General features: G+C 45.5%; 1 protein-coding gene across 2 annotated transcripts; it reads left to right on the top strand.

Annotated features, from left to right (window-relative positions):
- The first annotated feature begins 11,395 nt into the window (after positions 1-11,395).
- LOC111153962 (CD3e molecule) lies at positions 11,396-24,340 on the top strand. 2 transcript variants are annotated; one of them, XM_022513318.1, is made up of 8 exons: positions 11,396-11,459; positions 11,571-11,682; positions 13,786-13,809; positions 15,419-15,436; positions 19,517-19,732; positions 20,694-20,861; positions 21,415-21,461; positions 22,347-24,340. In XM_022513318.1, exons 2-8 carry the CDS (start codon positions 11,634-11,636, stop codon positions 22,401-22,403), a joined length of 579 nt encoding a protein of 192 aa, XP_022369026.1. In that variant the 5' UTR covers positions 11,396-11,459; positions 11,571-11,633; the 3' UTR covers positions 22,404-24,340. The 2 variants fall into 2 exon arrangements, with proteins under 2 accessions (XP_022369026.1, XP_022369027.1); XM_022513319.1 differs by lacking the exon at positions 15,419-15,436.
- The last annotated feature ends 1,820 nt before the right edge of the window (positions 24,341-26,160 follow it).

The raw sequence follows: 26,160 nt of genomic DNA, 5'->3' as shown, positions 1-26,160 counted from the left end.
ACCCAGGCGTCCCCCGTCTCCACTCCCTTTATAAAGGGCAGAGTCCAGGTGTTACTCATCTGGGCAACTCAGCACCTAAAACTGCTAGGCACGTAGTTAGCACTACTGTGTAGTTTCCTGGGAAGCTAAGCAGTATGGAGCTCCCTCTGGTGGAACCCAAGGAAGCACCAAGAGTAACGACCTTAAATCAGTCCCAGCTTAAACTTTGCTTATTTCTACGAAGATCATTGTCAAGTCAGAAAAATCTACACTGCACAAGAGCTTCCCATCTTCCACTGTTTTCAGCCTAGGATCCGTCATGATATAGGAGGAACAAATATAATCTATAATATAGAATAGATATAAATATATGATATATATATAAAATAGATTCTATTTGAATATGTATAATGTAACATTAAACAATAATTGTCAGAAGGTGTCTCCTACTTTCAGTCATCCATTAAATGTCTTAATTATTTTTTTAAAAGATTTTATTTATTTATTTGTCAGACAGAGATCACAAGTAGGCAGAGAAGCAGGCAGAGAGAGGGGGAAGCAGGCTCCCCACTGAGCAGAGAGTCCGATGTGGGGCTCGATCCCAGGACCCTGGGATCATGACCTGAGCCAAAGTCAGAGTCTTTAACCCACTGAACCACCCAGATGCCCCTAGATGTCTTAATTATTGAATGAATGGTCAACAATTACTAAATAAATGATCTAGGGGTCTGAAACCTAGAATCTGGGATGGACCTATATATTCATTCATTTAGTAAATAATGATTTAATTGAATAAGAATACTGAAACTAAATGCTTAGAAAGCACCTGTTATATTATTAACACTGAAAAAAAATATTAGAAGATGCCATTTCTAGCTTCAAAGAATTCAGTCAATGAATACTAGAACCTTCCCAAAGCTCTATTTGAACACACTGTATCATGTAATTCTCACTACTCTATTTTACAGATAAAGAAAATAAGGATAACAGACATGGAGACAAGGTCAAAGGCAATTCTTTCCTTAAGTTTTTACTATGTAAATTTTCAAACATATACAAAATTAGACAAAATAGTATAATGAACCCTAGGTACCTCTCACCTGGGCCCACTTATCATCCACCTATGGTCAACCTTTTTCCATTTATATCTTCACCCAACCATCCAATATAATTTTGAACAAATTGAAGACATCATTTCACCCATAAATATAACTTCAATACCACCACCATGCCTAAGAAGAATTAACATTTCCTAAATACCAAATAACCAGTTTTTAAATTTCCAATGATCTCATAAATGTTACTTAAAAATTTACAATTTGGGGGCACCTGGGTGGCTCAGTCGATTAAGCGGCTGCCTTGAAGTTAGGTCATGATCCCAGGGTCGTGGAATCAAGCCCCACGTTGGGCTCTCTGCTCAGCGGGGAGCTTGCTACTCCCTCTCCCCCTGCCTGCCTCTCTCTCTCTGTCAAATAAGTAAATAAAATCTTTTTTAAAATCTTACATTCTGTTTATTTGAATTAGGGTCCAAATCAGGTCCAAAATTTGCCATTGGTTCACATGTCCCCCCCCCCCAGTCCTCTTTAAATATATAGGTTCCCCTTCATCTCTTTTTATTTCCATACAATTTAAATGTAAAGAAACTGGGTCACTTGTTTTCCACAGTCTGGATTTCTCTGCCCCTATCAGCACAATGTTGTGTAGTATGTTCCTTTGTATTAACTATAAATCAGCATTGTGTTTAAATCAGTGATTCTCAGTCCTTCCCAACAGGATCAGAGTCATCTGAATGGCTTGTTAAGACAGATTGTTGGGGCCCCACCTTCGGCTGGGGCAGTCCTGCAAATTTGCATTTCAGGCGATGCTGACCACACCCAGAACCAATGATGTAAACGACAGCTGGGGCTCCTTCAGATTCAGAATTAACTTTTTGTATGGGAGACTACCTCACCTGGTAATGTGTTCTTCTGTCCAGAAGTGCCTATCGCCCTGGGTGTTCTATGCGACTGATGAATCACTGAACTCTGCCTCTGAAACTAGTTAACACATTATATGTTAATTAATTGAATTTCAATTCTGAAAAAGAGGTACATAATGTGTGGTTGTCTTTTTGTGATATTAATGGTCTTGGGTGCTTAGCGCCTGGATCGAGTCATTCATTTGGTCTTGCAAAATGGTGATATTCAATCATTCCTGCTTCGTGTCCTAGCTAGACGACTCCTAGGAAGGGAAACTTCCTCATCTTCTAAAAGTCACCCAGTGGGATAGTTCTTATAGGAAAGGCCCATTTTGAGCATGAGTTGGTTCGCTGACATCGTCCAATGGTTACCAGCTAAAGATTTGTTTTTGTCCTTGTTTATCTGTAGTGCCATTATAAACTCATGTCATCAAACATCTTTGATGCATATCAACCATTATAATTATTATCCTTATTGATTCTCAAATTATGCCATATTTGACCAGTGGGACCGTCTTCAAACAGGCCGCTGAATCCTTGTGATGAAGGAGCAGAAGGCAAGCTGAGGGGCACCTGGGTGGCTCAGTCAGTTAAGCTTCTGCCTTCAGCTCAGGTCATGATCCTGGGGTCCTGGGATCAAGTCCCACCTGGGGTTCCTTGCTCAGCGGGGAGCCTGTTTCTCCCTCTGTCCCTCCCCCAACTTGTGTGTGTGTGTGCACACTCGCGTTCACATGTGATCTCTCTCTCTCACAAATAAATAAAATCTTTTTAAAAAGAAGAAGAAGAAAAAGAGGGCAAGCTGGGGCAAAGCACAATCTGACACCCCCACCAAATCCCCACCCCCCAGATGGGATATGGGTGACATTCCTCAGGCACTCTCAGGAGCCATAAAGCAAAGGGAAGGACAAACAAATGGCTAATTTACAGAGGTTACAGTCCTGCAAGACAGGACTCTCCCTCAGTTTACAAATGTCGCTGATTTACAAGATAATAAGCATTCTTATGAATAACCCAACTTCCAGAAGGAAACTCCCAACTGTCTTAATGTTAATGCTAGAGAGAAAAACCACCCGCACTTGACACTGGCACAACCTCTGAGCTCTTGTAGGTCCTCTTTAGCATAGGAAAGTTCTTTTGAAAACCTCCCTTTCGGGACGCCTGGGTGGCTCAGTTGGTTGGGCAGCTGCCTTTGGCTCAGGTCATGATCCCGGCGTCCTGGGATCGAGTCCCACATCGGGCTTCTTGCTCATCAGGGAGCCTGCTTCTCCCTCTGCTTCTGCCTGCCATTCTGTCTGCCTGTGCTCGCTCTCTCTCCCTCTCTCTCTCTGACAAATAAATAAATAAAATCTTTAAAAAAAAAAAAAAGAAAGAAAACCTCCCTTTCTCCTTACCTCCCCCAACTCCCAAGTATAAAATCAGTTACATCTCAAAGCCCTGGAGCAGCTGCACTTTCTGCCACGGGTCCAGTCGCTGTGCTTTAATAAAATCACCTTTTTGCACCAAAGATGTCTCAAGAATTGTTTCTTGGCTGTTGGCTCCAGACTTCACCAACATTCAAACACTACATAGCTTGTAATACGTGTTTGCTATTATCACTTAAGACTGTTAAGAATATTCAATTCTGCTATAGAAAACAAGAGAATGAAACAAATAAGGAAGATAGATGACATTAAGTGGAGAAGCGGAGAGCTTGTGAAACAAACTAGACCTTGATGAGTAGAACAGGTATCTGCTGATACGAAGAGATGGACCAACTAGATCAGCATTGAATGGTCACAAGGCACACGAAATGCCAAGCATTTATAAGACACTCAATATTGATAAGATCTTAAATCAGCTATCCCTCTGTGCTCCTCTCTGGCACTCTGTGTCTTCTTCTTCTTCTTTTTTTTTTTTAAGATTTTATTTATTTATTTGACAGAGATCACAAGTAGGCAGAGAGGCAAGCAGAGAGAGGAGGAAACAGGCTCCCCGTCGAGCAGAGAGCTCAATGTGGGGTTTGATACCAGGACCCTGGGATCATGACCTGAGCTGAAGGCAGAGGCTTTAACCCACTGAGCCACCCAGGAGCCCCAGTGGCACTCTGTGTCTTCTGTCTAAGATCTTCAGCTAAAATCCAAAGCTGTCCGTCATGGTAATTTGCAAGCTCCAGCGATAGCCTGAAATTCTTCCCCTTGGTTCCTATAACAGAGTGTAGGTGAGCGAAAGCTCCTGTCAGTTCCTGGCTGAGTCTGAAAACAAAACTGACAAAGACATATGAACAGGAGAAAAACCCTACAGATTTATTTAAGTTTTATGTGACACGGGAGCCTTCACAAGGAAATGCAAACTCGAAGAAACAGACCTCAGTATTTTAGGCAACATTTGTTGAAGAGTGGACAGTTGTGGAGGAATGATAAATTCCTAGTTTACACCGTATACAAAAATCTCCAAATGGTTTAAGGGGTGGAAGAGGCAGGCAAGAGATTATTGGTTTCCATTATGAGTCTTTCAGTACTAATTTGTTGTGTTATTTAGATTAAAAATATAGATTCATTTTTAAAATGTAAATAAAATTTTGGGGTGCCTGGGTGGCTCAGTGGGTTAAGCCTCTGCCTTCAGCTCAGGTCATGATCTCAGGGTCCTGGGATCGAGTCCTGCATCGGGCTCCCTGCTCAGCAGGGAGCCTGCTTCCCTCTCTCTCTCTCTGCCTGCCTCTCTGTCTACTTGTGATCTCTCTCTGTCAAATAAATAAATAAAATCTTTTAAAAAAATAAAAATAAATAAAATATAAATAAAATTTTTAAGAGAGAAAAAGTTCGGGGCACCTGGGTGGTTCAGTCGTTAAGCATCTGCCTTCAGCTCGGGTCATAATCCCAGGGTCCTGGGATCGAGCCTTGTGTGGGGCTCCCTGCTTGGTGGGAAGCCTACTGCTACCTCTCCCTCTGCCCCTGCTTCTGTTCCTGTTCTCGCTGTGTCTCTCTCTGTCAAATAAATAAATAAAATCTTTTTTTTAATTAAAAAATATATATAGAGAGAAAGTCTAAGCATTAACAAAAATATGATGAAAAATAACATTCATATACTTTTTGGGAGGGCAATTTGAAAATATCTGTCAAAATTTAGAGGCACATATCCCTTGGTCCAGTGATCTCTCTTCTTGGAGCCTATTCTACAGATATGCTTGCTGAGAGATATGCAAACATGAATTTTTTGCAGCATTATTTGAAAAAATAACAATAAAAGGTATCTACAACCTAAACGACCACCAGGAGAGGATTGGTTAAATAAATAACAGTACCTCTAGTCAATGGAACATTTTGCAAACAGTACAAAGAAAAAATAAGAAGCTAGAAAATTTGAGATTCCAGATGTCAAGAAATCACAAGTGTGTCTTGGGGAGGACTTGAAGTGGGGTGGAGATAAAGGCCAGAGAATCAGGGGAAGTCAAGAACGTGTGAAGCCAGAGTGGGAAGGATGATGGTCCCTTGGGTATAACTCAAATGTTGAAGGCAGAGAGAAAAGGTACAAACCAAGTGCTTAAGTCACTAGTGAATGTGAATGAATGCTGGAGAGGTAGGTTGGCAAAACCTCAAAAGAGGAAGGGGAGAAAGCCAGAGGCAGGACTTAAGAACTGGCTGTTTATTACAGAATTGATCCAATCAAGCCAAAATGAGTTTGCAAGGAGAGGAAGACAAGAAAGGAAAGAGCAGATGAAGAGTGTTTCCCTAAGCTGGTTACTACTCTGGGCACCTGTGATTCAAAGTATCTTAGGAGATCCTCCGAGAAACCATGTAGAATGCCTTTCAGAAAGGAATCAATCTTCTGACAGATAGAAGGTTAGGTGATAATCCACTATCTCCTCTCCCATTAATTCAGGGCTGCCTCTAGGAGCAATAAGCCCCTCCCCTCTCCTGCCCATTCAGAACCGTGCCTGCCCACACAGGCTTTTAGGATGGGACATCAGTGAGCATCAGAAGTGACCACAGAGGGGCGCCTGCAGTCATAGATGGCTAAGGGGATGTGGCATTAGACACCAACAGCATCTGCACAAGGGTTTTCTGTTTGTGCTGGAGAGTGGAAATTCAATGGGCCAGAAGAGACGATGAAGAACAAGGAGGCAAACTTTTGATTCTTGTCCTCCAGGAGATAAGGACATTTGGAGGAAAAGCAAGAAAAGAAGTGTCCTGAGGAAGGAGAGAGAAGAGGAACCAAGCTTTCTGCAAGATTAGAGGTATGGGGAAAAGCATTGTATGAAGAGGTTGAGGATTTCAGGCACTCTCTTTACTGCGGAATTCCAATGGTTCCAGGGAAACAGCTGAAAGAGGAACAGTGGGGTAGGGCAAATGTCAGTCAGTTCCGTATGGGGTGCAAGCCCGAATGAATTGTTGCAGCCCTGAATGCACTCAGAAGTGCCCTTGAGAGACAGTAGTGAGGGGAAATCCTCCCCAAAAGCAGAGCTTCTGGCACTGTCCATGCTCATTCCTTTCAGTGGAAAGAGAAGTGGCCTGGTGTTACAACATAAAGAGATTCATGGACAGTGGTGAGTGGCTTAATGTATTGGCCAGGGCCCCTTGAATGAGTAAGATTAGAAGCTTGGGGGCAAGGAAGTATGGAGAAGAGGTGTGTGTATACAAACCTATGGGAATCATAAAATGTGAAGGTCTTTGTGTCAAAGAACACCCACCAGAGGACATCCATCATGGAAGAGGCACTACAACACCAAGTAGAAGACAATGACTAAGCCAGCTAGAGTCAACTAGCCTCTGACCTTAGCCATCCCAAAACAGGGACAATGAGGTTATAAATGTAGTCACTACAGGGACAATGGAGGAGGTTACACCTGGATACAACACTAGGCGCTCCCTCTCGCGGGGGCTGATCTAGCCACAGTTGCTTCCAAAACAGTCCAACGCTGAGGCTCTGGTTTGGGACCATCCCTCGAGGAAACCCATCAGCCACTTTTGGCAAGTTAATTACATTGGGTCCCCTCCAAACCAGACCTGGAAGAGGCTTGATTCATTTCATAGGAATTGATACATATTCTGGGCGTGGGTTTGAGTTTTGAGTTTCTTGCCTGCAAAGGCTACTATCGGAGAGTTCACATACTGTCACATCAGCTCTAGATCTTGCATAGAATCACTAGGGACCACGGGACCCACTTTATAACTAAAGTATATGGACATGGCACCATGGGATGCACTGGTACTATCATATCCCTCACCTTCCTGGAGCTGCCAGCTGATGGATCAATGGAAAAACCTTTTGACAACATAGGTAAGGTATCAGCTCAGAGATGACACCCTGCGGTCTGGAGCACTATGCGTATACATTTTAGATCAATGACTAGAATGCGGTACTGTGTCCTTAAGAAGTATAACATGTGCATCCAGGAACTAAGAGTTGTTAGTACGAGCATCCACGCTTACCGTTACTCCCAGGGAACCATTCAGGAAATGCATCCTTCCTGTCCCCATAACTCTAGACTCTGAGTTTCTAGAGGTCATGGTTTCCAGAAGTAGAATGCTTCCACCAGCATTACACAGCAAGAGTTCTATTGAATTAAGCTACACCTGCTCACTATCATGGCCAAGAGATCCCGAGACCAAAAAAAAAAAAAAAAAAAAGATTCACTCAGTAGAGCATGTGACTCTTAATCTTGGGGTTGGGTTTTGAGTCCAAGCCCCACATTGGGCGTAGCACTTACTTTAAAAAAAAATTGTGGGAGACGCCTGGTTGGCTCAGCTTGTTAAGCATCTGCCTTCGGTTCAGGTCATGATCCCAGGGTGCTGGGATCAAGCCCCATATCAGGCTCCCTGTTGAGCAGTTCTCCCTCTCCCTCTACTTCTCCCTCTGCTTGTGTTCTCTTGCTCTCTCTGTCAAATAAATAAATAAAATTTTTTAAAAAATTTTTAAAGAAGATTCACTGTCCCAGCAGAAGGAATCTTTCTTTATCATCAGGAGGAGTCAGGGCTGTAGGGAGCAGGAAGACTTCATACAAAACCCCAGGGTTCACAGCCTGAGAAGGCCAGGTCACCAGGCTCTTGGGGCTCAGATTCCTCAAGCTACATCTTCCCCTAGGTTAGCAGAAGTGCTAGCTGAGGCTGGGAGCACTCTGGAATGGGTGATAAAGGAGGGTGAGGACTACCAGATGGGGCTCCAGAACCGCCGTATAGTGGAACCCTAATGAGCCCCATTAACTTCCCATTTATATACAAGCTTCTCTGGGAAGAGATCAAGCAGGGTCCTGTGAAGGCTGTTTAAGGATAGAGTGAAATGATCGGACAGCAAGTGGGCCAGGGCAGAGCAAGGGGTGAACTTCGTGGGTGCCCCGTGGTGCTGTCCAGGCTCTCCCTTGAGGACTGCTCACTGCTTCTGGGGCCTTGTGTCCCCTGGGGGCTCTCAGGTGAGCTCTTTCACATCTCAGCAGTTCTCAACAGAAGCCTCTGCCTTGCCCAAGTCCTTACCCCCTTCCTGAGAATGATTCATATCCAAGACCAGATGATGTGCCCGTTGCCTCAGTTCCGGACCATCCTGGGAGGTCATCCCAGCCTGAGAGCTCTCTGTGGGATTGGCCGAGCTCTCTGCTGCTACCCTGACTTAGTTCACCTTCCCCCCACCCCACAGCCCCCAATCCTGCTTCCTGCCCTTCTAGGTGCTGTCCCTGCACCCTCTTGGTGGGCCTCCTACACACAAATCTTCAAAGTTTGTTTCCCAGAGAACCCAAACGGTGGCAGTGTGTGTTCAGAGATAAGAAGGGAACCACCAGGGCGCCTGGGTGGCTCAGTGGGTTAAAGCCTCTGCCTTCGGCTCAGGTCATGATCTCAGAGTCCTGGGATCGAGCCCCACGTCGGGCTCTCTGCTCAGCAGGGAGCCTGCTTCCTCTCTCTCTCTCTCTGCCTGCCTCTCTGCCTACTTGTAATCTCTGTCTGTCAAATAAATAAATAAAATCTTTAAAAAAAAAAAAAAAAAAGAAGGGAACCACCAGAAGAAACCAGTTCACAAAGTTAAGCATGGTTTTCTCTCTGGAGAGGAACAGGGCAAGGCGAGGAAGGGCAGGAGACCGGTCGTTATATCCCCTTCTATGCCCTTCTGTCATTAAAATCTTTGCTCACTTAAATGTTTTGGTTTTTTCTTAAGATTTTATTTATTTGACAGAGAGACACAGTGAAAGGGAACACAAGCAGGGGGAGTGGGAGAGGGAGAAACAGGCTTCCCACCACCAAGCAGGGAGCCCGATGTGGGGCTCGATCCCAGGACCCCGGGATCATGACCTGAGCCAAAGGCAGACACTTAACAACTGAGCGATCCAGGCACCCCAGATGTTTTTAAAATTATTTATTTATTTTTTATTTGACAGAGATCACAAGTAGGCAGAGAGGCGGGCAGGTGGGTGGGGGAAGCAGTCTCCCCGCTGAGCAGAGAGACCAATGCGGGACTCGATCCCAGGACCCTGAGATCATGACCTGAGGCAAAGGCAGAGGCTTTAACCCACTGAGCCACCCAGGTGCCACCAGATGTTTTTTAATTTAAAGAATTCGATATTATCGTTCTCCTGTTCTAAACCTCTCCATTGTTTCCCATTGCATTTAGAATAACCCTTGAGAATTGTTAACATGGCTCACAATCCCTCCCCTACTGGCGCTTGTAGAGTTTCCTACCTCACTCTCTCTGTTAGCGCCCTTCTGGACTCGTACTTTCTCAAATGGGCCTGTCTTCCTAACCTGGGCTTCAAACACGCCTGGCTCTGCCTGGAATGTATTAGCCGTTCTCCCTCCACCTGGTTCACTCCTCTTCCGGCCTTCAGATTTCTACTTGGGTGTCAGTTTCTCAAGGAAAACTTCTCGGCCCCTCAAACTGTTTATCATTCCCACAGCACTTGTAGGAATGCACCTGACACTGGATCCAGTAGATCTTAAAATAGTTTGCAAAGTGGGAGCGTACTTAAAATAATGAGAAATTAGGGGCGCCTGGGTGGCTCAGTGGGTTAAAGCCTCTGCCTTCGGCTCAGGTCATGATCCCAGGGTCCTGGGATCGAGCCCCGCATCGGGCTCTCTGCTTGGCCAGGAGCCTGCTTCCTCCTCTCTCTCTGCCTGCCTCTGCCTACTTGTGATCTCTGTCTGTCAAATAAATAAATAAAATTAAAAAAAAAAATAAAAAATAAAATAATGAGAAATTAGTGGTGCCTGGGTGGCTCAGTGGGTTAAGCCTCTGCCTTCAGCTCAGGTCATGATTTTAGGGTCCTGGGATTGAGCCCCACATCAGGCTCTCTGCTCAGCAGGGAGCCAGCTTCCCCCTCTCTCTCTCTGCCTGCCTCTCTGCCTACTTGTGATCTCTCTCTCTCTGTCAAATAAATAAGTAAAATCTTTAAAAAAAAAAAAAAGAAAAAAGAAAGAAAGGTTGTATCAATATACACTGAAATCACTGGATTTTGATACTGTCACCTTTTACCCTTTCCAACACTGAATGTTGTGTTTTAAAATATTTTTGTAAAAAGGCATATATATTTTTGTAAATATTATAGGCCAGAAAGGCGGGGGGGGGAGGAATCTCATGGTTTTAAGCCAACGTGTATTTTCAAGTCAATGGGCTTTGTTAATGAGACATCTGCAACTTGCCATTCCATGATGCGCACACCACAAAGAAAGCCAGGGGGCGCCCATCTGACTCAGTCCTTGGAGCAGGCAAATCTTGGTATCAGGGCTGTATGTTGGAGCCCCACGTTGTGTGTGGAGACTACTTAAAAATAAGATCTTTAGGGGCACGTGGGTGGCTCAGTCAGTTAAGCATCTGCTTTTGGCTCAGGTCTGGATCTGGCGTCCTGGTTTAGAGCCCAGAGGTGGGCTCCCTGCTCAGCGGAGAGTCTGTTTCTCCCTCTCCCTTTGCATCTCTCCCCTGCTCATGCTTGCCTTCTCACACCCTTTCACTCTCTCAAATAAATAAATAAAATCTTTAAAAATAAATAAAATAAAATAAAATCTTTAAAAAAACAAACAAACAAACAAATATCCGGTGCCTGGGTGGCTCAGATGGTTGAGAGTCTGTCTTAGGCTCAGGTCATGACCTCAGGGTCCTGGAACTGAGTCCCGTGTCGGGGGGTCCCTGGCCAGTGGGGAGTCTGCTTCTCCCTCTGTCCCTCCCCTGCTTGTGCATTCTGTGTCTGTCTCTCTGTCTCTCAAATGAATAAATAAAAAAGAAAAAAAAAGCAAATATTCAGTGCTCCCCCTCCTTGTCACAATTTATTTGGGGGGGCGGGATATTGGCGAAGGGAGTCCCAGCCATGGCATTATCACCGGACCAGCCCCCGCACAGTGAAATTGCCGGTATTTCTCATCCTCCCTCCAGGTTTTGTCACAGCCCCGTCACTTGTGCTATGGGAAGATATGGGGCCCATCGCTCCCCAGCCAACCCAGGTGGCTGCCTCTGCCTCGAACGTTTCCAAGTGACGTAGAACCCTACAGGCCCAGAGGCCCCTCCACACTTCCTGTGTGGGGTTCAGAACCTTGCCTCCCCTCCCAGCCTTAGGTGCCTGCTTCGGAAAATGGTGAGTCTCCCTCTAATGGGTCCCCTTTTTCATCCCGGCGTTGGGAACAATGACCTCAGGGTCCTCACCTTCAGCAGGGGTTTTGGGAAAGTCCTCTGGTTTCTTTTTCAGAAGTAATAAGCCGCCGGCTTCCGCCATCTTAGGTAGAGCAAGGGTCCGTCCAGTGAGAGAAGGATGCAGCCGGGGAGCCTCTGGAGAATTCTGGGACTCTGTCTCTTATTAGGTAAGCAGGATGAAAGGAGAAAGGGTGGTATTTTTCCAGACTGTGGGAAGGCTCACAGCCGACCTTGATGCTGCCCAGGGGTCCCACAGAGGCTCATTTACCAGAAGATGTAAGGAATGTTTTGTGCGACGTTAGGGCTCTGGGATCTAAGACTGCAGGCTAATGAGAAAGATGCATGAGAGAGTCTTCAGGGAGCAAAGAAAAACATTTGGGATCATAGCTTTTGAAATCAGAGAAGTCTCTCTGCGTCCAAGAACAAGTTCGTTCATCAGTGAATGACCCAGGCTTTAAGAACTAACACAAAAGAGATTAGAAGAGCTAATCTCCACCCCTCCTTCTAAGGAGAGCAGATAGTTGGACTCGAACTGTGCAGGGGAATCCTTGATCCCTGAGAATATACACACCTCGTAACCCTCAATCCCTTTCTGATGACCAAGAGCTTTCAATTAATTTAGTTAGTCCTTTTGAAGCAAGAGAGAGTATAAGTTGATAAATAACCGAAAGCAATTCCACATCCCATAGGAGATAAGATTTTTTTTTAAGATTTTATTTATTTATTTGACAGAGATCACAAGTAAGCAGAGAGGCAGGCAGAGAGAGAGAGGAGGAAGCAGGCTCCCCGCGGAGCAGAGAGCCCGATACAGGGCTCGATCCCAGGACCCTGAGACCATGACCTTGAGCCGAAGGCAGAGGCCCTAACCCACTGAGCCACCCAGGCACCCCAGGAGATAAGATTTTTTTTTTAAAGTTGCCGTTTATTAAGTGCCAGAGACTGTATAAAGAAAAAAATTCTTTGCATGTGTCAACTAATTGAATTCTTACCTCCATCTTGGAAGGTAAAGGTTCCATCCCTTACTTCACAGACAAAGAAACTGACACACAAAGATAGTAAATAACTTGTTTAAAGCCACACAGCTAGTAAGGGCAAAAGCTGACCTGGGGAACAGCACCGTCTGTCTACACGTGGCTACATGGTATAAAATGGCTCGGGATGGTTTTATTTCAGCAGCTTAGACAAGGCAACCCTCCTATCGCTGTTGCTCCTCTCTCAGAGCCAGGGCGCCAATGTCTCCACTTCCTGCCTGGCTGTGCGTCTCTCAGGAGGGAAGCCTCACACACATCTCCCAGCATCCTGTGGCTTCTACCTCAGCAGGACTGGAATGATGGGGCTTACAACTCACATTGCTAACAAGCTCTCGGGATTCTCTGTCTGCGACTGGTCCAAGGAAAACATTCTGAGGTTGTCAAGGGTCAGGATGTGACCCCTGCAAGGAGTGGTCAGGCATTTTCTTAGAGGCTTATAACATCAACTACGCTTTCCCAGGGCGGAGGGGGTGGGGAAGGTGGAGAGACAAAGACCACATATCAAAGTCCCAAGCACCCCTCAAGATCTGGCATCATGAGATGTGCCCCCTCTGCTCTGGAAATGGATGGGCACTGGGCGGGTAGAGGGGTCTCACTCCATGTAGAGGCTGTTGATAAAAGGGAGGTCCAGGTATACGGAAAACTTCGAGGCAACATCAGGGAAACTGGTCATCACAATGAATCCAAGGTATTGCTGAGTGAGGAGCCCAGGCTTTTCCACACACAGGCTCTACTTGATGAGTAAGGGGAATGTCAAATATCTTCGTCTCTGGGTCAAGCAGAAAACAAATGGAAAAACTGAACAATCAGGCCAGCCGGAGCCTGAGACAGAGTGAGACTCTCAACGTGTGTGCCTAACTGAGAGCTTGTTTTTCTTCCACAGTCTGATTTTCAAAATGGAGGCTTGGCTGCAAAATTCTTTTGCTGTTTCTCCAGTGGCTCAAAAAGTAGCCTTAACTTTTTCTAACTCCTGTGTGTCAAATATTGAGTGTTCATGTTTAATGCTAGATGCTTCTTTGTTTTATTTCGTCCCAGCCGATCGGGAACCCCTGGTCCGTACCCAGCAGTACGGGTCACTTACCTGGGGTACAGGAATGAGTATGATCAGGGGATGGTTGGGAAAGACTCTCGGTGTTCAGAAACGGTGAGACCAGACCACATCACTTTCTCTGCTTGGAATTTCAGGGGCCCACAACATTTACTAACTCCTTTTTTTTTTTTTTTTTTTTAATTTTCTAGTTGGCTCTTGGGGGCAGGAAGAAGGTAAGATATGCTTTCTTTCCTTGTTATGAAATCAACCTGGCATTCTTTGTTTTTATGAACGGAGCTTTCTCTAAGACCACCCTCACACACACACACACACACACACACACAGAGCTTCCCCAGACACCCATAAAAGGAGTTTCTACCACGTTCTCGTTTGCCTTTTCCTGATCAGTCTAGAGATAGTTCCAGCCCAGAAGAGGATAAGCAATGGAGATCACAGGAAATACAAGTCTTAACCATTCAAAAGGAAAAAGTCGAGACTGTTGAGTTGAATGTGCCAAAAGTTCCTTTTGCTTGCATTTCGTATTTGATGTGGGCTTTTGTAGAGGGTATGAACATATGTGTGGGGACGTGGGAACTAAGCCTCTGGGGCATCATCTAGGTGCACCTTTTAGAGTCACTTGTCCAAATGCTCTGGATGTGTGTGCATGTACATTCGTGTGTGCACACGAGTGTGAGTGCGCCTGGCCTGGACAGACTTCCCGATCAGAGAGGTAGAGGCAGGAATGTCCCAACATTGGAAGCCTTTCTGCTCAATCAGCTCCTCTGAGCTGAGTGACCCAGTTTTGTGTTTGAAGGCGGCCACCGGGCCCGTCTACACACTGTGACACTGCCCCACTGGCAATGTTCCTAGATCCTTTTTTTTTTCCTTTTTTATCCTGCAGCATGCTTTAATGTTACCTTATGTCGAGAACACTCGTGTGCTTAAGGGTAACTAATCTCTTCTGCATGCTTCTGCCAGTTAGAATTGACTTTTCTTCATCATTGATTTACATGCAATACGTATCTTCTTGTTTCCCCGGGTTTATTGAGATATAATTGACATATAACACAATGTAAGTTTAAGGTGTATGATGTAATCATTGATATTGCAAAATTACTACTTAGGATCCATTTTTGTAAATTGCCATTTGTTGTTTAAGGTAGGGTGTAGGGCCCCAAATGGCTTTTCCTATACAGCTGGGAGGAATTTGGATATCCATTGTTTTCCTCTTTTTTGTTAATTTAGAAAATTACATTTTATTTTTTTAATTTTTTAAGATTTTTTTTTCTTAAGGTTTTATTTATTTATTTGACAGACAGAGATCACAAGTAGGCAGAGAGGCAGGCAGAAAAAGTAGAGGAAGCAGGCTCCCTGCCTGAGCAGAGAAACCAATGCGGGGGTCTATCGCAGAACCCTGAGATCACGACCCGAGCCGAAGGCAGAGGCTTAACCCAATGAGCCACAGAGGCACCCCAAGATTTTTTTTTAAAGAAACCTCCACACCCAATGTGGGGCTCAAACTTACAACCCCAAGATCAAGAGTCCCACATTCTATCAACCAAGCCAGCCAGGCTCCCCAGAAAATCACATTTTAATACTGTAAGAGAATTTAAAAGTTAATATAAACTTGTCCATAATCATTTCACCTGTCATAAACATTGCTGACAGGCTGATCCAGTGCCACAATGCAGCCTTTTTTCTTTTTCTTTCTCTATTTTTATTAGAATAGAGTTGACACACAATGTTGCATTAGTTTCAGGAGGTCCTAACCCAAGGGAGCAGGGTCTGGTCTCAGGAGCTGACATAAGTGTAGCTAATAGTGGCTTATCATTTCCTTTTCAGATATGGAGGAACCTTCCGGTAAGAAAGGTTACACCATCCCTTTTCAAGTGTGGAACAAAATGGTATGGAGGACAATCATAGTAATAAACAGTGAGAACCAGAACTACCAGAGGAAAAATACGATTGTCTATCGGTAGGATCTGTATGAAATGTGCCTATGTCTGTCTCTATCATGGATCCCTGAGCATGCTTTCAGGGAAGAAAACATATGTGGGTGAGGGTGGGAGCCACCACTGAATTTTCATGCAAATCACGAGTTCATTGAAGGCACAAATGGCGTCTTATTTACCTGGTCCAGGGCCTGGCACATAGTAGGTGCCCAGCAAACATTTTTTGAATGAGTAAGTGATCACTAATTCCCTTTCTTCAAGAAGCTGATGGTCTGGGACGCCTGGGTGGCTCAGTTGGTTGGGCAGCTGCCTTCGGCTCGGGTCATGATCCCAGTGTCCTGGGATCGAGTCCCACATCGGGCTCCTTGCTTGGCGGGGAGCCTGCTTCTCCCTCTGCCTCTGCCTGCCATTCTGTCTGCCTGTGCTTGCTCTCTCTCCCTCTCTCTCTGACAAATAAATTAAAAAAAAAATCTTAAAAAAAAAAAAAAGAAGCTGATGGTCTTGTGCGAGAGACAAATAACTGATAACAGTGTGTTGCGTGCTGTGACATGGGTAAAACAAGCTATAAAAATAGCAGTGGACAGCTCTACGGAGGAGGGCTGGGGAAGCCTCCCCAGAGGTGATTCTTGAGCTGAGTGTTAAAGGATAAGCTTTGGGATGCTGGAGTGGCTCAGTCAGTTAAGTGTCTGACTCTTGATTTCAGCTTGGGCCATGACTCCAGGGTCATGAGATCGAGGCCTCTATCAGGGTCCCTCCCCGCTCACATGCACTCTCTCTCTCTCTCTCTCTCTCTCTAAATAATAATAATATAATAATAATAAAGGATAAACTTGTATTTTAGAAGGAAGGATATTTTAGGCAGAGGAGCTAAGGCTGTGTAGTGTAAGGTTAAGAAGCTAGACAGCCGTACTTGAATCCTGGATCAACTTCTTATTCGTTGAGTATCTGAATAATTTACTTCACTCTTCTGTGCTATAACATCACTGTGTATAAAATGGAAATGATAATGACACCTAGCTTGTAAGGTTGTGTTAAGGATGGAGTAAGTGATTCACTTAGAACATGATCTGACATACAGAAGCAATGGGTGAATTTTCGTTATTATTATATGGGAAGCATACCAACTAGGTAATAAGCAGTAGGGTTTATTTTTTTTTTTAAGATTTTATTTATTTATTTGTCAGAGAGAGAGAGAGGGAGAGAGAGCAAGCACAGGCAGACAGAATGGCAGGCAGAGGCAGAGGGAGAAGCAGGCTCCCCGATGAGCAAGGAGCCCGATGTGGGACTCGATCCCAGGACGCCAGGATCATGACCTGAGCCGAAGGCAGCTGCTCAACCAACTGAGCCACCCAGGCGTCCCAGCAGTAGAGTTTATTAAGCATGCATATTCTAGGTATTTATCGCCCTGAATATTTTACCTGAAATTTCTCATTTAATTCTCCTAATGTCCCTATATTACAGACAAGGAAACCAAGATTTAGAAAATAAATAGTCCAAACACCGAGATAAATATAAATGCAGATTTAGTTGATACGGAAGTTCATTTTCTTTTTTTTTTTTTTTAGATTTTATTTATTTATTTGACACAGAGAGAGAGAGATCACAAGTAGGCAGAGAGGCAGGCAGAGAGAGTGGGGGAAGCAGGCTCTCCACTGAGCAGAGAGCGCAATGAGGGGCTTGATCCCAGGACCCTGGGATCATAACCTGTGCTGAAGGCAGAGGCTTTAACCCACTGAGCCACCCAGGTGCTCCTGAAGTTCGTTTTCTTAACCATCATGAATCTCTGTCTCTGGATGTGTATCAAGTCTTTGTGAGCTTTTGAACTACTTCTAGGCACAGACATCCAGGCCCTCGTCTGAACATGTATGTCTAAGCTTCGCTACCAAATTCTGTGCTGATAAAACTCCTGAGCAATTTTCTTTGCATTCCTTGCATTTCTTTTTCAAACAAACACACCAAGCAGAGTGAAATGTCTATTTACTTTTTTTAAAAAAGATTTTATTTATTTATTTGACAGACAGAGATCACGAGTAGGCAGAGAGGCAGGCAGAGAGAGAGAGGAGGAAGCAGGCTCCCCGCCAAACAGAGAGCCCAATGCAGGGCTCGATCCCAGGACCCTGGGATCATGACCTGAACCAAAGGCAGAGGCTTTAACACACTGAGCCACCCAAGCGCCCCGTCTATTTACTTTTAAATGGTTTTATTTATTATTTCTGGCTTCTTTAACATCACCAAGAAATAGCAGTATTGAAAATTATTTCTAAGTCAAAATAATATCAACTACCTATGTCGTTATACTCAACCCCTTATTATTAGCAGATAGATAAATCTGGAGAATGACTTGTTTACCATTCCGTGTGATCTCAGCCAGAAAGGGGCCTGAGCAACTGGGTCAGAACTCAGTTCTGTTCTCCATCATAGCAGGACTCCAAGAAGGAAAGGAAGAAAGTAACTGACATTTTTCTTTAAGCATCTGCTATGTACCATTCATTTTTGCCAGCATAATCCATCTCATACTTGCAAATATCCTGTGAGGTGGGTTTTTCATCTCCATTTCCCAGATGAATAAACTGAGGCTCAGAGAAATTCAATGACTTGTCCTCAGACACACAGCCTAAGGCAGATCTGGGATTCAAACACAGGGCTTCGGATGCAGTCCAGTGCTCTGTTCGCAACAGCATTCTGTGGTGAAAAGCTCACAACGGGGAGAGGGCTGTCTCTGAGCATCACCACCTCTCCTGTCTTCCAGCTGCCACATCCAGGCCTGAGCATAACCTAGTGCCACCCTGTGTCCTAGCCACAAGTCTTCCAGAAAACAAGGATGTACCCCAGCCGCACCTCCCAGGACAACAGTGCCTGCTCTGGGGAATATGCCTGGGTCCCTAAATTATATTAGCGGATTTCAGTTGTCCACACCAATAGTGCCTCCCTCTAACAAAAATAATCCAGAGTTGATTATACGTAGGAGATGGTTCAACGTAAAGCCAGTTTTTATTGGAAGAGCCATTCCCTTCAAATGAGTACGGTCCTTTACCTAATTCAAGGGCAGTAAAAGAAAAGTGGTGTAAAATAAACAGAAGTGCGTTTGATCTCCACTATGAGGGATTCTGTTGATTATTAGAGAGAATTTCCGAATGGTGAAAAATAGGTAAGGCCAAGAATCAGTGGCTCAAAGATCTTGCGAAGATGAGTGAAGGTCTATCTCTGAGAAGACCCTTTCATGTCTACCCAGAATACAGTTCTTTCTCATGTAAGAGGCTGAGCTTGAAGACTTCTAGAATTTTTCAGCTTCAGGCTTCTAAGACATTCTGAGCTTCAGCGGACTGGGATCAAGGGGCACATCAAGGGGCACTTTTGACGTGATGAAACTCAACAGCCTCAATGAGCATACCTCACCTTCAAGGCTTGGGGCTCCTTAAAGGATGGGCCATCTTGGGAGGTTCTTGGGGATAATGTCTAGTCCCACTTGAAAATTTTTATCTACAATTTAAACTTAAGCCAAGGTTATTTTCTTACAGTGCTTTCCTTTTCTCACGTTCAGGTGAATCAACAGGTTCACCTCCAGAGAAATCTAAGTTTCTCTGTCTTTCATGTAGGCCCTGAGGATGCTGTTGAGTGGACGAAGGAGAAGGAATTGGTTGGGAGAGATTATCCCCAAGAACTGAGGTCCTTCTAATTCCTATTTGGGAAATATTCTCAAATGGACTTTTCTAGGCTTTCCTTTACTTCCCTCCTCCCCTTCCCAAGCCCCCATGTCCATGCTTAAACTCTGAAGTCACCTTCCAAAGGTTCTCTGGTTCCCCTTCTCCTTCAGATCCCCTCTTTCATATGTCCTAGCCAGTAGAGATCCCCTTTGACAAGACTATCTCAGACCTGGATGACAGATGACCTTCTGCATCTGGTTGGTTCTTCTGTTCCTAATCTGCCCTTGCCAAAATTTTACTAGTTTCTCTCTCCAATTTCTCTTTTCTTCTCTCCCGTTTCCCAGGTTATAAAGTCTCCATCTCTGGAACTATGGTAGTGCTGACATGCCCTGTGGAGGTTGATCCCAAATCTACAAAATGGGAAAAAAATGGGAAAACAATAGAAGGAGCTATTGAAACACAGTACATTATGCCTACATTTTCAGAAGTGGAGGACAGTGGTTCTTATACCTGCTTTTCAGACCAATCGAAGAAGAACTCTCTCTACCTGAAAGCAAGAGGTAATATAGGTCCCCAGAGCAAACACCATGGGACACCCTAGAAAGGGCCATTTCAAGAGGGTATTCTCAATCATTTCCCCTACCGTACCTCACAGTCCCCTGGCATCTTTGTGCTTTTCTTATACTCAATCCTGAGACTCTCAGGGGCCTCACAGCATCAGTGTTTTCTGAAATATGGATTAAACACCTATATGGAGTCGTCTGGGAAAGCCCAGACCACACTCGATCTAAAATGACAAATTTCCAAGAGACAGGATTGTGTCATTTGCATTATGTTGAACCCAGAATTATGGCACGTCAATATGGTTTTATCTGGTGCTTTATTCAGAGATCAGTTCTGCAGAAGGATTTGCAAAGCTGCTATGATAGTATCCTAAACTAAGGCATAATAATGATAGCCAACATTAATTTCAAGCACTTTACCAAACACGTGCCAGGGATTTTTTTCACGTAATCCTCTCAACAACCATGATTTAAGTACTATTTGATTCCCATTTTTTAAAAGATTTTATTTATTTATTTACTTACTTACTTACTTACTTATTTGAGAGCGAGGGAGCATGAGCACAGGGCAGGGAGAGGGGGAAGCAGGTTCTATGCCAGGACCCCAGGATCATGACCTGAGCTGAAAGCAGACACTTAAGCACCCAGGCACCCCTATTTTTTTCCCATTTTATACAAGGGGAAACAGAAGCTTTGTGAGTTGTAAACACTTCTCACAACTAGTGCCTGAAGGAGCTGGGACTCGAACCCAGGACTGTCTAACTCCAGAGCCTCTCCCCATAACCTTCACTCTTTGCTTGGTGCTCCAAACATTGAAAGGTCCGGCCCTGGCCGTGGCAAGCATGTGAGTAGTAAAGGGAGAATCGCCTTTATTTGTTCCTTGCTGGTCTCTACCATCCTTGAGTCTTCTTTCCTCGATGATTTCTCGTCCTCTCCCCCATATCTCTGTCCCCCGCAGTGTGTAAGAACTGCATAGAGGTGGATCTGATGGCGGTGGTTGCAATCATCGTCGCTGACATCTGCATCACTCTGGGCGTGCTGCTGCTGGTCTATTACTGGAGCAAGAATAGAAAGGCCAATGCCACAGCCGTGATGAGAGCAAAAGGTGCTGGTGGCAGGACTAGGGGTAAGAGTTAAACTGAAAGAGAATCTTGCCAAAGGGGATGTCCAGCCTGGGCCAGGATGGGTGGCGAGTCCACAGCCAGCTCAAGACAGCTCCTATAGAACATTTCCTGTGTGGCCAACCTCTGGACAAAGCGGATCACATCTCAGATTGCTTCTCTCTATCCTGCCCTAGAGAGATACAAGAAGTACATTAACAGTATGGCTGCGGGTGTTCTGGAGTAATGAGATTCCGATTCCACACCTCCCCCCCACCACCCAGTCTATGGGGAGAGAGACTCTGGGATCTTAGTTTCTGCCTGTTCCCTTCCCTTACCCATAGAAAAGGGACACATGGAAGGACTTTGAGCTGAGGAAAGTCATAAAATGATAAAAAGACTATGGAAGTGGTTAGAGACGGGATTAAAGGAAACAGGAGATGGAATGGTCAAGATGGAGAAAGAGAGGCCTAGAGGAGAAAACGAAGGGTGTTGCCGTCCCGCCCGAATCAGGATCTTATGGCCACCAGATGGGTGTTCCCTTGTGGGAACTAATCATTTCCCCTCCATCCTCTGCAGGACAAAACAAGGAGAAGCCACCACCTGTTCCCAATCCAGACTATGAGGTACCAAGGGATAGAGAGGGGGAGGGGATCTTTCTAGGGGAGAAGGGGACCAGTGGGACAGTCTATCTGGCCAGCCGGACACTTGGAAGCCCCTCGTTCAGGGCTCCCAGACAAGCTACCCTGTGCCTGCATCTGCCTCCTTCCAAGCAGAGCAGGGCAGTTTCCAAGGCTGCGTGGCTTCTACACCCAAGGCATGTTGGGGGGGGGGGTGACACCTTCTTTCTAGGGCTTATCCACTAGTGGGGATACAGTGTGGGGAATACCATATCCACACACTCTAACATGGTCAATTCAGGACCGAGGTCCCCCCCCACTCCATGCAATGGTGCAGACACACGGGTTGTAAAAATATTAAAGTTCTTCATTGGTAAATAGCCCCCAGCTTCCTGCCCCCCTCTCCCAACACACACACAGCCAGACATCACAGCCTCTCCCCAACTAGACTGCCTCTCGATTTGACAACTAAAGAGTTAATGCCTGGCATGGCAGGGAACCTCCGGGATTGTCTAGGTGGGATGGTGTGTGTGTGTGCCCTACCAGTTGTTACATATCAGGACTTTCATACCTGAACAAACTCCCAGATATTGACTGAGAGTGTGATAGCCACTTTCTTATAAGTGACTTCATTTCATCCTGACAAGTGCCCTGGGGCATTTGATGGGGTCTTGAGATTCCCATTTTTGAGATGGGAAGGTTGAGGCTCCCAGAAAGTGACAGGTTCACATCTGGCCTCAGTGGGGGCTCAGGTTAGAATTCGAGCCTGCCTCCTGACTCCTAGTGCCAGGTCCTTTCTGGGACTCTAAAGCTAGATCTCCAGGGGGCCCTCCATTCTTGGGAACTATTTCCTCCCACCCTGCTGACCACAACCTCTCTGTTCCACCCCAGCCCATCCGGAAAGGCCAGCAGGACCTGTATTCTGGCCTGAATCAGAGAGGCGTCTGACGGTCCTGAGGACACAGCTTCCTCCAGGCCCAGGTCTGGCTTCTCCAGGGCCTGCTACTCCCTGTGCCCTGGGTAATTCCTGGACCCCAGAAGAGAATTGTTCCTCTGCCTTCTGGAGAACTCACACCGTGCACCCTTGTCCCCAGCTTCCTCCATCCTCCCTCCTGTGCTGACACGCAGTCCTAGACTATCTCTGCCTCATTATCCTGTGAGATATCACGCGCTCGCACCCAGACTGCCCTCTGGTCCCGGTACTTATTTCTGTCATTCACCCTCACCATCCCCTGTTCCTTTCTACCCTGCGGGAGATGTCCCTGCTCCTTCCCTTCCACCTTCCCTGGGCAGAACATGGCCCCTGTCCCTAACTATTCCGTCTACCTCTCTATTTTTCCAGATCTCTCTTTGGCACCCCTTTGTGGGGATGGACTGGGTAACTCTGGCAGGGCTCCTGCCCCATTCGCAGACCCTGGCCCAGAGCCAGCCCCTTACTTCCTACCCCAGGTCTTCCCTGCAGGCCCCTTCATGAATACGCTAGGCTCCCTGTCAGCTGAGAGAGAAAAGAAATAAAGTGTATTTGGGCTGAGAGAGTTGCTGTCCCTCTTCTGGGATGCCCTCAGAGGCTGCCTTGTTTCCTCATGTCCTCTGCCTCAGTTGCCCTGCTATGATCCCTCAAGCAAGTGCTACCTGTTTTCACAGCCAGAGGGGGCATTAGCTCCCGCTGTCTTTCGAGAGGGTGTTAGGGAATAAATAAAAAAAGAGAGAGAGAGAGACAAGGGGGGGAAATGGTCCTCTGACTCACTTCTATTGGAGAAAAACACCAAGGATGGCAGAGAGTGACTGATTGGTCTTCGATGAGGTGGTCAGTTCAGAAAACAGAGGACAGAAGCAGAAGCCTTCAAAGGCAGGTGTGGGCGACAGATGGGAGCTTGGAGGCTGTGGGGTGGGACCCAGATTTCCACAAGCTGCTGCTGAGAGGAAGCAGGGCTGAGCCCCAGGCCAGGGGAGTGGGGAGGGGAGAGGGAGGGGCACTGCTCGACAGCCTCCCTCCCCCGCTGCCAAGCAGCAGCCGGTAGCCAGAAGGTGGCTGCGGTTTGGCACGCCCGGATGTGGGCTGCGGGAGCCAGTAGCAGGGCCCGGTTCCCACCCGGGACCCTGTGCTCCTGCAGCACAGAGCGGGGGCCAGAGCTGTGAGAAGCCCCAGCGGGCCCCCTTCTCCCTCTCTGCACCCAGAAACCTCCCCAGCTGACCACAGTGCTATTTATGCGCATGGCCGCCAGGAAAGGCCATTCATGGTTAGCAGCCTGCCACGTGCTGTGCATGCTCAGCCTCAGGCTTTTGGCTACTGGTTTGCTGGCCCTGCTGGAGGGTACTTCCTGCCCTCCAGGCACTCAACACCGCAGGCTCACAAGCAGATGGTGATGTTACCCATCACTAGCTGCTGACCAGCTGGCTGGCCCTCTTGTCCCACATGCGCCTGACAATGTTCCAGGAACGGGAGGTATGGCTCAGGGTGAGGAAAACAGTAACAGCTAATGTCTAGTGAGCCCTGACAAGCCTCTAGAAATAACCTCGGCATTTTCCATGTGTTATCTCATTTAATCCTTACAACAGCTCCACAAAGTAGACAAGAGAGATGTTGTCCTCATTTTACAGGTGAGGCTACGGAGACTCAGAGAGGTTAAGTTATTTGCCCAGGTTGCACAGCGAGTGAGGGAGGGAGCCGGAATGAGCAGCCAGGACTGTCCAACTCCAACATTCTGAACAGCTACGTGGTGCCAGTGCCGACCAGGATCATTCTGGTTTCCTGGCTTACAAGTTCTGTATTTAATCACTTAGGCACTCCTTCTGCGAGTGCTTTTCTCATGGCTCCTGTCTGTCGCAGACCAGCTCTGTGCTAAGAGCTCAGGGGAGACCAAAAAAAAAAAAAAAAAAAAAAACCAGCAAGCAAACAAACAAACAAAAAACGGTTTTTGCTTTTGGGGGCTTGCGATTACAGCAGAGTGGCCAAGTATGCAGAAGGCTGAACAACAGAAAAACAGATGTGATTAACCCTCATAGTACATGCAGCAACTTCACGTGGGCCTTGAAGGAAAGGGTGGATAGAACTTGAGGACAGGGGAGAAGGCACTGCACTCACCGAAGACGAAACAGGTAACATAAATTGGATGCTGGCTATTAAATAAATTGAATTTATTGTTTAAAACCTTGCCACAAAAAAAACTCCAGACCAAGAAGACTTCATTAGTGAAATCTACTGAACATCTAAGGAAGAAATAATATTAATTCTATACAAACTCTTCCAGAAAATTGAACAGGCAGGAGTTCCAGCTCATTCTATGGAGGCCAAACTCATCCTGCATAATGGTTAATTTTATGTGTTAATTTGGCTGAGCCACAGTGCCCGGATGTTTGGCCAAATGCATCTGGATGTTGTCGTGAATGTATTCTTTTTAGTTGAGATTAACATTTAAATCCGCAGACCTTGAGTGAAGCAAGTTATCCTCCATTGTGTGTGTTGGTGAGCCTCATCCAATCAGTTGAAGGCCTTACAGGAAAAAACCAGCATGAGGTCCTCTGAGGAAGAGGGAGCTCTCTGCCTCTAGACTGCCTTTGGACTCAAGCTGCAACATCAGCTTATCCCTGGGTCTCCAACCTGCTAGCTCACCCTGCCGATTTCAGACTTGCCAATGTTCACAGTCGCAATTCCTTAAAATAAATCTCTCTCTCTCCCTTCTCTTTCCTCCCTTCCTTCTCTCTCCTCTGTCTCCTACATACATATCCTGTTGGTTCTGTTTCTCTGGAGAACCCTAATAACCAACCCTGATATCTAAACCAGGCAAAAACTTTACAAGAAAAAAAAAAAAACTGGGGTGCCGGGTGGCGTTCGGTTGGGCCTCTGCTTTTGGCTCAGGTCATGATCTCAGGGTCCTGGGATCAAGTCCCGCATTGGGCTCTCCGCTCAGCAGGGAGCCTGCTTCCTCCTCTCTCTCTCTGCCTGCCTCTCTGCCTACTTGTGATCTCTGTCTGTCAAATAAATAAATAAAATCTTTAAAAAAAAACAAACTGCAGAGTAATATCCTTTATAAATAGATGCAAAAATTCTTCAGTAGATTTTAACAAATTTAATCTAATAATATATATGTAATATATTTTTTTTAAAAAGCCAGTCACTTGACTGGCTCAGTCAATGGAGCATGCAACGCTCATTCTTGGGACTGTGAGTTCAAGCCCCACATTGGCGGTAGAGTTTACTTTAAAAATACATAAATATCAATATAAATATCAATATCAATATAAATAACAAATAGGCATTTATATATAAATAAATAATAACATAAAATATAAATATATAAATATATATAAATAAATATTATATATATAAATATAAAATATATGTATGTTAAAGAATAATACATAATGACCAAGTACAGTTTATTTCAGGAATGCAGGATTGGTGTAACAGATCGTATCCCCAATGTAATTTATCATATTAACCGACTAAAGAAGTAAAATCATACAATCCTCTCAATGGATGCAGAAAAAACATTTGACAATACTCAACTATTTTTACTAAACATTCCCAGCAAACTAGAAAGAGAACGCATTATCCTCAATCTGTTTAAGAGCATCTAAGAAAAACCTATGGCCAGTATCATCCTCAGTGATGAGAGACAAGGTTTCCCCCTAAGATCACAAATAAGGCAAGAATATCCTCACTTCCCTTCTATTCAACATTGTAGGGGAGGTTCTAGCCACC

The sequence above is a fragment of the Enhydra lutris genome, unplaced genomic scaffold (genome assembly GCF_002288905.1).
Source record: "Enhydra lutris kenyoni isolate GAN:26980312 unplaced genomic scaffold, ASM228890v2 scaffoldscaffold34, whole genome shotgun sequence".
Lineage (NCBI taxonomy): Eukaryota > Metazoa > Chordata > Mammalia > Carnivora > Mustelidae > Enhydra > Enhydra lutris.
The sequence above is the reverse complement of the archived record's forward strand: the minus strand, read 5'-3'. Positions and strand labels throughout refer to the sequence as shown.

Coding starts and splice junctions, on each gene's coding strand:
- LOC111153962 (XM_022513318.1), top strand. CDS start 11,634: ATGCAGCCGGGGAGCCTCTGGAGAATTCTGGGACTCTGTCTCTTATTA. Junction 19,733..20,693: donor TCTCTACCTGAAAGCAAGAG/GTAATATAGGTC, acceptor TGTCCCCCGCAG/TGTGTAAGAACTGCATAGAG. Junction 21,462..22,346: donor TTCCCAATCCAGACTATGAG/GTACCAAGGGAT, acceptor GTTCCACCCCAG/CCCATCCGGAAAGGCCAGCA.